The sequence below is a fragment of the Hipposideros armiger genome, unplaced genomic scaffold (assembly GCF_001890085.2).
Source record: "Hipposideros armiger isolate ML-2016 unplaced genomic scaffold, ASM189008v1 scaffold_1015, whole genome shotgun sequence".
In the NCBI taxonomy this organism is placed as follows: Eukaryota; Metazoa; Chordata; class Mammalia; order Chiroptera; family Hipposideridae; genus Hipposideros; species Hipposideros armiger.
This window is the reverse complement of record NW_017732365.1, coordinates 399,035-410,231: the sequence shown is the minus strand read 5'-3', so window position 1 is coordinate 410,231 and position 11,197 is coordinate 399,035. Positions and strand designations below refer to the sequence as shown.

Here is an 11,197-nt window from a genome sequence, read left to right as displayed (position 1 = left end):
ACCCGCCCTCCCTCCTTCAGAGCCGCCAACTTTTCCGGAGGCGGCGGCCTCGGCTGCCGCGGGACCCGGGTCCCGGCCCTGACCGCCGTCTCCCCCACAGGGATCCCAGGCGCCCCGACGGTCCCGGGAGCTGCGGCTCCCCGCGCGGTGAGCGTCAGGCGCGCGCGGAGGGCGGTGGGGTGGCGGCCGGGGACGTGGCGCGGGGAGTGGACGTGGCGCGGGGAGTGGACGTGGCGCGGGGTGGGGAGCCCCGCGGAGGGGGGCAAGTGGCCCGCAGGGCGCAGGGCACCGCTTGGCGCTGGGGGCCCTCCCCGGTCCCCAGAGGGAAGCTCCTCGGCCGAGAATCAAGTGGCCGCGGCCGGCGCCCCCCAGCGCACTCCTCCTCCCTGGCCCGGCCGCGCCCTTTCCCGGCCCGCAGCTCGGAAGTAGGACGTCCTGTGGCGAGCCCAGGACCTGGGGGACGGCCGGGGACGAGGCGGCTGTAATTGGAGGGAGATGGTGAGCCGGGTAGGGTGTGAAGCCAGACAGGTGGCTCACCCACTGTGTCTCCGCAGCCCGGCCTCCGCCTGGAGCCCCAGCTCCCCGAATGCACCTTACCGGGGTTCCTCGCGGCCCCTGAGCCCACACAGAATGGCGGATGGAGGAAGCCCCTTCTTAGGTCGTAGGGACTTTGTCTACCCTTCCTCAACCCGAGGTAAGGGCCAGATCCTGCCCTGTTTCTTACCGGACGCCTGCTACTAGGCACCAGATATGCTGGTGCCCCGGGGGGTGGCAGAAAGATCCTAGAGCCCGGTGATTCCCACTGGCGCCGGTAGGGGGAGCCAACTCCATCCCAGCCCCGTCCCCCACCCCCAGAGTGGCCTTCCCAAGCGCCCCTCGTGCTTCTTCACAGACCCTAGTGCCTCTGAACGAGGGATCAGCCCTGCCAGGAAGGAAGAGAAGAAGGTAAGGGGGTGGGAGCATTAGGGCCAGGGTGCAGGAAGGGGCTGGGTAGGTCCTGGTGACTGCGTGGCTGGGGTAACCCCTTCTGTCTTCTCCCCCTGCATAGAGGAAGGCTGCCAGGCTCAAGTTTGACTTCCAGGCACAGTCCCCGAAGTAAGTGCCCTTCTCTCCCGTGCCCTGCCCCCCTGGGGCCGGCTCTGCACTCGGGAAGAGTGGAGGGAGGACTGCAGTGGGCACCCCTAGAGGGTGGGGGGGACTCTGGGTTTGCTGAACAGGGTCTGAAGGGAAGAAGGACCCAGGAGGACTGAGGTCCTTGCTCTGGCCTGCAGGGAGCTGACTCTGAAGAAGGGTGACATTGTCTATATCCACAAGGAGGTGGACAAGAACTGGCTGGAGGGGGAACACCATGGCAGGCTGGGCATCTTCCCTGCTAATTACGTGGAGGTGAGCAGGAGCCCGGGAGGGCTGGTGGGTGTGCAGAGCCCTTATTCATCCATAGCTTCTCTCCTGAGCTGGCTGCCACATCTCAGCGGTTTCCTAAGATGTGAAACTGTGAGCTCCAGGGCAGGGGCCATGTCTCAGCCTCAGTCACATCCTTGGGCCCAACAGGAGCTGGCCCAGCCCTTTGCCCGTACTCAGGAAATGTTTGTTAAATGAGGGCTGTAGGTGGAGCCCAGCCCAGGGGAGAACCAGGGGCCACCAGCTCTGTCATTGTCCCGGACTCTCACCACATAGAATCTGTCTCTCACAAGCTGTCTTTGGGATGAATCCTAATTGCCACTGGCAAGAGTACAAAGCATGTGACGTTTACAAATTTTGTATACATGCATCATCGCCTTCGTGTGTACAGTTGACCCTTGAACAACACAGAGGCTAGGGATGCCAATGCCCGTGTAGTTGAAAATCCACGTGTAACATTGACTTCCCCAAACCGTACCTACTAATAGCCTACTGTAAACCGAAGCCTTACCAATGACGTAAACAGCTGATAATCACACGTATTTTGTGTTCTGTGTATTATATACTGGCTTCTTAAAGTAAGCTAGAGAAAGAAAATGTTCCTTAAGAAACTCATAAGGAAAAGAAAAGACGTACATGTATTTTATTCATGACATAACCCTTGTCTTAATTTTGTCAATATTTCTAAGCTATGTGGTTCACCCGCAAATTTTTTCAAATTGTTACAAATCTCCAAAAATTCCAATGTATTTATTTTTAAAATCCACGTACAACTAGACGCCCACAGTTCAAACCTGTGTTCAAGAGTCAATTGTATTACCTCCCTCGTTCCTCTCATTAACCTGGGAAAGTGATAGAACAGCCCCATGTTACAGACGGGCTTACTAAGGTTCAGAGATAAGTTGTTAAGTAGAGGATCCAGACTCTGAACCCAGAGACAGGCTTTGAATTTGATATTGGGCTTTACGTTCTCTTTGGTATTGGTGTCTTTTAAGGAATTTCAAGTTACCTAATTTATTAGCTGAAAAGTTGTTCGTAATATTTTCTTATTATCCTTTTAATGTCAGTAGGATCTGTAGTGATGTCCTTTCTATCATTTTTGATATTGGGAATTTGTGTCTTCTCTTATTCTGGCTAGAGATGTGTTAATTTTATTGATCTTTTCAAAGAACCAACTTTTATTTCATTGATTTTTCTGTATTTTTGTTTTTGATATCATTGATTTCTGTTTCTTTATTATTTCCTTTCTTCTGCTTGCATTAGGTCCAGTTTGCTCTTCTTTTTCTAGTTTGTTAGGGTGGTAATTTAGGTTATTGATCTGAAACATTTTTCCCTAATATAAGCAATTAATGCTATAAATTTTCCTCTAAGCACTGCTTTAACTACATTCCACAGTTTTTGATATTTTGTGTTTTTGGGTTTTTTTTTTTTAATTCAACTCAAACTATTTTCTCACTTCCTTTGTGACTTTGGCTCATGGGTTGGGTTGTTGTTTAATTTAGGCTCTTGATTTGACAGGCATGAGTTATTTACATCTTAGTATAAAATAGTTTAGTAGCTTTTTGATTTTTATGAATAGAGTGAAGTGAAGAGAACATGGGGATTCTGGGTGCCTGGTGGGGGAGAAGGGGAGGAGGAGGAGGGACACTCAGTTGTCAGCAATGGTAAAATATTAGATCCTCTCTTTTAGAATAGGGCACCAGGTGTTCCCTGCTCCTTGGGACTCCTCATTTCCTTCTGCCCTCCAGGTTCAACTCTCTTTTTACACTGGCTTCCATCTTTGCACTGCCACTGCTCACTCCACTAATGCCCACTCCACGTATCTCTAGTGGAAATTCTTCTTCCAGGGTTCTTCTGGGACTCACCACCCCCTTGGCTGTGCTTGCCCCTGACCACCCCAGGCTTGTGTCTGATGTCTGTCTCCTCTCTGGCCTGGAGACATATCTTGCCCACACTACCTTCTCTTTGTTGCCTCCCCCTCCCAGGAGCCCCAGGTCTGTGCTCAGTTGATGCCCAGGCTAAACCTTTCTCATGACCTTTCTTCCGGCAGATGCTGCCTGCAGATGAGATCCCCAAGCCCCTCAAGCCCCCAACCTACCAAGTGCTGGAGTATGGAGAAGCCATCGCTCAGTATAATTTCAAGGGGGATCTGGACGTGGAGCTGTCCTTCCGGAAGGTGCGGCCAGGCCAGGCAGGAAGTGGGGGGCGGGGAGAGCAGGCGGGGGCTGGGGAATACATAAGGAAATATGGGCAGGAAAACATTTTATTTGTTTTTTTTTGTTTTTTTGTTTTGTTTTGTTTTGTTTTGGTGCTGAAACCTGGGAAGGAAAACATTTTTTAAGAGTCAGGTGTACCCATCTTTATCCAGTATTTCTAATTTCTTTCTCAGTCTCTTTGGATATGCTTCCCTTAATTTAGTCAATTTTTGTTTAAAGTCCAAATCTTCTAGGATAGTTGTGCTTTTTTCAGTTTCAGGTTGGTAGGCTGTGAGCATCACAGTCATCATTTTAAAAAGAATAAAATGGAAATATTAGAATGCCTTGCATGTAGAAATGGTGTTCTATCAAACTTTTAAGCAGGTGTGAGTGTGTGTGTGTGTGTGTGTGTGTGTGTACTGGGTTGTTATTAAAACGTATTGTTTTACATTAGATCATGGTCAGGAAAGCTTGAAAAATGTCCTAGAAAGCAGGGAACTGGTCTCCCTTTGGTTGACTTTGGGGGCAGAGGCCATGAATGTCCCCAGTGAATGTCCCCTGGAAGAGCTGGCCTCAGGGAGAAAGGGGGAAGGAGGTGGCTGGATGGAGAGAGGTGAGGGCAGGAGGCTGGAGACCATCCTCCCCAGGGCAGCGCCACCTGACATCAGTCTGCACGTGGACCTGAGGCTGCACTAGCTGCCCTCGGGAGTTTGTTTTTTGATGCAGTAGTCACAGGGTCACCCAGTTTGGAGGCCGGGACTGGACCCAGTCATGACCGTGGTGCCTCTCCAGTGCTTCTTACCAGTCCGCTATGGACCCTCCTTTGTTCCTCACAGTAACAGTATTTTTATCCCCACTTCACATGTGAGGAAACCAAGGCTCAGAGAGGCAAAGGAACTTGCCCAAGGCCACACAGCTTGAAAAGGGCAGAGCCTGGTTTGGACCTGTGTGATTAGCCTCTAGGCTCCCCTATGCATGTAGGCTTCCCAAAGAGGCAGGACTTGATGCAAGCGCAGCGCCCCGTGTTGTGGGAAGAGCTTAGACTTCTGCTCGCTCCCCCAGGCAGCCTGGCTCTGGCCCCTGACTCTGCCACTTCCTACCTGTGTGACTTCTGCATAACCTGCTGACCCTCTCTGAGTCTGATCCCTCTGGGCAAGGTGTTAGGTTTAGCGAGCTGTCCTGCCTCGGTACCCTCGGTGCCCTCGGGTGCACGGTGCCCAGGAGGACCCTTCAGATACTGACTCCTTTCTCCCCCCCAGGGGGAGCGCATCTGCTTGGTCCGCAAGGTGAACGAGAACTGGTACGAGGGGCGCATCTCAGGCACAGGGCGCCAAGGCATCTTCCCTGCCAGCTACGTGCAGGTGTGCCGCGAGCCCCGGCTCCGGGTCTGTGACGATGGCCCCCAGCTCCCTGCGTCTCCCCGCCTGACCGCTGCCCATCTGGCCGCCCGTCACCCCAGCTCCCCGTTAACACCATGCAGCCCAGCGGACCCCACCGATTGGGGGGGCCGGACCTCCCCTCGCCGCACTGGCTTCTCCTTCCCCACCCAGGAGCCCAGACCCCAGACCCAGGTAAGGTGACCTGCCTCAGATGGAGTACTGACTCCCACTCCCCCCACCATATTCCCCCGTTCCTGTGTTAAGGCCACACTTCAGAATCCTTCCCAGAACCTCCACCCCCCGGATAGACTGGAGGGGTGACTGGGCAGCACCTGGCATTGCAGCCCCACCTTGGCCTTGTGGACCTCAGAGCCCTCGAGTTGGTTTTGGCCCTTGAGCTACAGTCCTGGGAGGACGGGGTAGCTCGCCAGCTCTAGGTGCGACCGTAAAGCCAGCCCAGGCCTCCTGACCCTCCAGACTCCGCTTTTGTGATTTGCTTCTGGGACAAGATGGGGCCAGGGGTCGGGGGTCTGCCCTTCGCCTGTGGTGTGACCTTGGGCAGATGATCTGCCCTCTCTGGATGTGGCTTTTCTCACTTGGAGCATGTTCCTCACCTGTTGAATGGGGATGGTAATTCCCACCGCAGAGGGTAGTTGGGTGTTTGAACTGAACGTTTGTAGTTGAGGATAGTTGTTGGTCCCCGTCCTGACAGCACACAAACAAGCCCATCTGCTCCGGCAGCCATCCCTCCACTCAGCAAACCATTAGGAACAGGCACAGCCAGTGCATGGACCCATTCAGAGACCAGCCGCTTGCCCTACCTGGGCCTCAGCCTCCCTGCACCTGTGATGTGAACCGGTCACAGGCCCCCTGTGCAGCGGGGATCAGAGGATCAGATGAGCAGTGCGGGAAGCGCCGCCCCCGGGGAAGTGGAAGGCCGTTTCACTCCTCCTTCCTCATGCTTGTATGTACACGCCTTTCCTCCTGTGGACCCCCAGAGTCCCGGCACCCCTGGGTCAGCTGTGTCCCATCCTGGAGGCTCCAGCCGTTCCCTGGACTTGGGGACCTCTTCCCCCAGCACCACTCAGATACACTGGACCCCGTGAGTACTGTCTGCGGGTGCTTGGTCAGGGGTGTGGAGCTGCTGGTAGGCAGAGCTGAGCTTATTGACCCCCGTAGCCAATCCCTTCCTCCGCAAGGTGGATTTGGTAAATTCCTGCCAGGTGGGGCTGGTCCTTGCAGTGCTTATGGGCAATTTGGTGGCAGGGGGCCAACTTGTCTGTGGTGCTTCTGACCTGACCTGTCCCTGCCAGTCCTGTGGCCTTAGAGCAAGCCTCCCACACCTGGCCCCCAGCCTCAGTCTCCTCACTGGGTTTCCAGCCCTGAAGTCAGTGCATGGATGCAGGAAGTGTTAAGTGTGGGAACTGGTAGAACAGACTTGAAGGCACTGGGAACTCTGAGGAGGCAGGGTTTGGGTGGTTAGGGTTTGGAGGGCAGGGAGCAGGCCTGGGAAAGAACGCACTGGAGCCAGACAGAGTTGCCATTCCAGGAGGTTGGGGGGGTTGGCTAATGGGAGCACGGAGGAACCCTGGGAAATTCACAGGGAAGTGGCAACACTTGGGTTTAGACTCCCTGAGCCTGGACTGGGGAAGGGGCCAGGGCTCTGGTGGTTGCCACGGCAATGTCTCCCCCAGGTATCGGGCGATGTACCAGTACAGACCCCAGAATGAGGATGAGCTGGAGCTGCGAGAGGGGGATCGGGTGGATGTCATGCAGCAGTGTGACGATGGCTGGTTTGTGGGTATGTGGGCCTGGCAGATGGGCTGAGGTGGGTAGGCTGGAAGGGGGCTATCTCAGGGTTGGGAGGTGGGATGGGCTGGGGTCAGACCGGAAGGGGCTATCTCAAGGTCCGGGTGGGGGTTTGGGTGGGTGCTGCTGCCTGCCAGTGCTGGTTCAAAACAGATTCATGGCCTGACCCCCACCCCCACCCCCACCCCCCCACACACAGCTACTTCCAGTAGGGCTGCTGGGAAGACCTGGCCTTGGATGCTTCCCCAGAGCCAGCACTTCTGTTGTTACCCTCATGCCTCAAAGTGGGTGAGGCCCAGGGTCATTGATGAAGTCAGTGCAGACTTGAACCAAGTCTCACACTTGTGCCTCCCCTACCCCCACCGCCAGCTGGCAGCTAGCTCCCATAACTGCCCTCCACCAAAAGGAGAGAAAGATCCCGGCGCTCAGGGCTGACCCAAGGGCAGTTCAGACAATGGACTAAAGCAGGAAGCCTCAGGCTGGCCTTGGCCTGGTTCAAGGTGACCACCTCAGCAGGCTTCACATGGCCTGTTTCCACAGAGCGGGCAGGCCCCGTCCAGGCCTCAGCTTCGAGGCTGGGCCTGTCCTCGGAGAGCAATGAACAGGCAGAAGCACCCCCTGCGGCAGGCTGTAGGGCCTGAAGGGTGGGCGGGCTGCCTAGGCAGGGGTGGCTACAACGGTAGTCCCTTGACCTGGCAGCCACCCTTCTCACCTGAATCCCAGCACCTCACTGCTGACCAGACTTTGGACACACCAGTGATTATGAAGTACTCACTTGTTAACAGTGCGTACCTCAGAGGGATAGACTAAGGGCACGCTCTTAGTTTAGTGTGTACACTTCTGCTTTTGAATTTTTTTACAATTGCTAATAAAGGCTTACAAATTTATATAGACAAGAAGAAAAAGCACCACTTTTGTAATATAAGCCATGAGTGCTTTTAGAGGAAAGGTTTAGCAAGTCTCCAGTTTCTCAGTCACACGAGTGCATTTCAAGTGCCCAGTAACCACACGTGGCGGGTGGTTATCATTGTGGACAGTGTAGGTCAGGGAAGGCTTCCTGGAGGAAGTGGAGGAGGTTTGAAGGACTGGATGAGGGAAACAGCATCAGCAAGGCCTGGGGGCAGGGTGAGCACGGGCTGCTCCTAAGGAAATTAGAATGCCAGCCTGCTGGGATTTCCCCAGGATTTTCATTTGGTTTTATATTCCTGTATCTTCTAGCATTCCCTCTCCACCACCCCAGGACACAGGTGTCTTTGGGTGTGTAGCCGACCAGAGGCCCACATTTTGGTCCCATCTCTACCCCTCAGCAGCCGAGTGCTTCGGAGGCCTTCACTCTGCCTTCTCTTAGGCCTTACTTGCCCGATCTCTAAAACGAGGGTGTCATACTAGACCAGTGAGATCCCTCCCGATTTAAGTTCTGTGATTCATCCTCATGCTTCCTTGCTTTTTCAGGAAGGGTGGAGTTACTCAGTGCTGTGTGCGAAGTTCAACAGTGGTTGAGTGCTCAGAGTTGTCTGTCGTTATCGAATTCAGGGAGCGTAGCTTTGCTTATCTAAGCTTCTGCCACTAGGGGGCAGGAATGAGGAAAAGGAGTCCTCGCTCCCTGAGACAGGGACTCCCCTGCAGTTCTCAGTACTGCCAGCAGGGGGCAGGGCCCTCCCCCACCCCCACCCGTTTTCCTATTAAAAAAACAAGTGTGGAGAACGATCTTTCTGTCTTTCCTCTTCCAGGTGTCTCCCGGAGGACCCAGAAGTTTGGGACGTTCCCTGGAAATTATGTAGCCCCGGTGTGAATGGCCTTAGCGGCAACTCAGAGCCCAGCCAGGATGCGGTGGGGAGCAGTCGCACTTCACAGAGGGAGAGAGGACCCCCCTCCTACACGCTCCTCCCCAGGACCTGGCTGCTGGCATCCGCAGACAACCCAGCAGCCTTTCCCTTGGAGCCACCTCGAAGCCCCCTGGACGGATTCCCACCCACAGCTCACAAGCATTCCTCTCACAGCCCCTTTATTCCCTCCCTTTACTCTTGCTCCCCAAATATAGAGGTCTGCTTTGAAGTGGAGACTGTTTCCAGGCCTTATTGAGACCAGACCGCCCCCCAACTCTCTCATCCCCGCCCTGCTGTGGCGTTTCCTCTAACAGGGACTGGCTCCCAGCTTCACCCCCATGGGGTTCCTCTAACAAGGACCAGCTTCCTAACCTAATCGAGACCAAAGGCCGCTGGCAGGAGGGGATTCCTCCCCTTTCTCTCCAGCTTGCCTGCTGCCCCCTTTGCCTTCCTGCTCCCAGCCGGGCTTGGGAGTGAGATGGGAGCTGGATGCAGCACCTCCTTAGCATTCAAGGCCTGGCAAGCGGTCTTGCCGCAAGGCCCCCTCTTCCCAAAGGCTGCCAAGCCCTGGGCCTGGGCTGTGCGTATGTCCTGCTGCTGTAGTGCCCAGGAAGGGTGGGCCTCAAGAGGCCTGGCCTATCCCAGATGTTTTCCAGGGAGACCAATGTGGGCTGCCCTCCTGCCTCCTCAGCTCCCCCCCGACCCCCCAAGTCCCCTCTGGAAGAGAATGTAAAATAAATCTGGATACCAGGGACCTTGCCTTGTACTTCTTTTTTGGGGGGGATTTGGTAGAGGGCTCCTCCTCCTGCTTCGGATTATGGGAATTCTTTCTGTAGCAGGCTGTGCTGGGAATCAGGTGGGACGTGAGTGTGTGTGTGTACACGTGCTTGTGCACGTGCACACGCTCTTGTGTAAGGGGAGGCTGGAAAATCACCATTATTATCTCTAACGATCTCAGGCCTCAGGTCTCAGGCAGCACTGGGCAGCCCCCAGGATTAGGCAGCTGTCTGACAGGCACTGCCAAGTGAAGAACTAACATCACAGGGATGAGGGCGAGGCCTGATTGTAGGGAGAAACCAGAGATGGGAGCTGAATGTGGCCTTGTGTGCAGGCTGTTTTGATTCTGGAGCCGCTGTGGGGTTGCCGGGCTGGATGACATGTCTAGCTGTTCTGCTCCTAATGGTTTCCTTCTGTGTGCTCCATTTCCACTCCGAAGCTCGGGGTGTTTGTTTACTTTCTTCTGTAGGTCCCGGTTTTTGAGCAATCAATTGCGGGAAGCTGGGAGTGGTGGGCCACAGCTAGCCAAAACGACTTCTCGCCCAAGGTTTCAGAGTTCAGGACTTGGTGGGTGCTGTGGGGCGACAGCGGTGGCACAGTCTGGGCTTGACTGCTCTACCAAAGAAGGAGAGTGTCATGCCTAGGCAGTGCTGGGGCTGAGTGGGGCATAAAGTGCTAACACGCGCCATCTGCTATGAGCATCGCAGCAGGCAGATTTGCATCTATGTCACAGGAGGAGAGAAGGCTGAGAGATCCAGTCACCTGGGTCACATCATTATAAGATGCTGACGTCAGGTTCATGACTGCTGTCACCTGTCTGCACAAAGTCTACCAGGCCATTCCTTATCCCAGAGGCCTCAGCCCAGGAGGAAGGTCATGCACGAGGTCAAGGACTTCTCTGGGGTGGCCACAGGTTGGGCCTCTTTTACATTCTTCCAGGCAATCCTGTCTTCCAGGCCTGTCACTTAAGGCTTCCCCACCCCAGGTGGGTGGGAAGAGGTAGTGGGGCCCAGTTCTGTAAAGACAGGTGGGTGGAGCCTGTGAATGACAGGGTGGTGGCCTGGCCCTGGCCGGTTCCTTGAGCCTGGCTGTGACGGGGCCTCAGCGGTGGTTAAACAGCAGCTGGAAGAACAAGACCTGCGTGCCCCCTGCAATCATCGAGGCCACCCTAGACCTCACTGGGCAGGTCCAGCCCGACCTGTGGAAATGACCGTTCTTTGGGACCCCTCTGGCCTGTTCCTGATCCCCGTCCCAGCTCCTTCGAGTTCCCTGATGCCCTCATAAAAGATATCAGGATTGAGCCTTCCTTTCCCTGGGGCAGAAACCAAATCCACACCTCTCTTTGATGGGGCCTTGAAACCTCAGCAGCAAACCAACCCTAGGCCCCTGGGCTGCCTGCCATGACAGCCCTGATGTACAATGACCACTTCTGTGCCTAGACTGGCATGAGGGGGGTGGGAAAGGGAGGCTCAGAGGCCTGAGGGCTGAGGGGGGCCTGAGGAGTCAGAGCCAGAAAAGACCTTAGGCCACTGGGACTGCGCCTCCCATTAGAGAGGTGAGGTGCCCAGAGGCACAGAGATGCTTAGAGCAGAGCAGTACCCCTTCTGTTCCAGGGGTTCATGCCCTGCCCACTGTGTCTTTGTCCTGAGTTTTGTGAATGCTGGACCCACAGAGCAGAAACCCTGCAGATGAACCTGTAGATGTTTCTAAGGACTGTCTAAGTCAACGGGGCACAAAAAGGTGTATAACAGAGTCCCTTCCACAAACTGGGGGGGGGGGTGACAAAAGAAGGGGGATTAATCCATTCAAT

The 11,197-nt window shown here is 55.0% G+C and overlaps 1 protein-coding gene across 4 annotated transcripts in view; it reads left to right on the top strand.

The window, feature by feature from the left end:
• Positions 1–9,362, top strand: part of SORBS3 (sorbin and SH3 domain containing 3) — a 23,913-nt gene extending 14,551 nt beyond the window's left edge. For all 4 annotated transcript variants that reach the window (XM_019631577.1, XM_019631576.1, XM_019631575.1 and 1 more), the window contains exons 12-21: positions 101–147; positions 555–694; positions 893–945; positions 1,049–1,095; positions 1,272–1,386; positions 3,452–3,577; positions 4,856–5,167; positions 5,974–6,077; positions 6,670–6,776; positions 8,515–9,362. In XM_019631577.1, the coding sequence (XP_019487122.1) occupies positions 101–147; positions 555–694; positions 893–945; positions 1,049–1,095; positions 1,272–1,386; positions 3,452–3,577; positions 4,856–5,167; positions 5,974–6,077; positions 6,670–6,776; positions 8,515–8,576 (1,113 nt within the window). In that variant the 3' untranslated portion in view covers positions 8,577–9,362. The remainder of the gene's footprint in view (positions 1–100; positions 148–554; positions 695–892; positions 946–1,048; positions 1,096–1,271; positions 1,387–3,451; positions 3,578–4,855; positions 5,168–5,973; positions 6,078–6,669; positions 6,777–8,514) is intronic.
• The last annotated feature ends 1,835 nt before the right edge of the window (positions 9,363–11,197 follow it).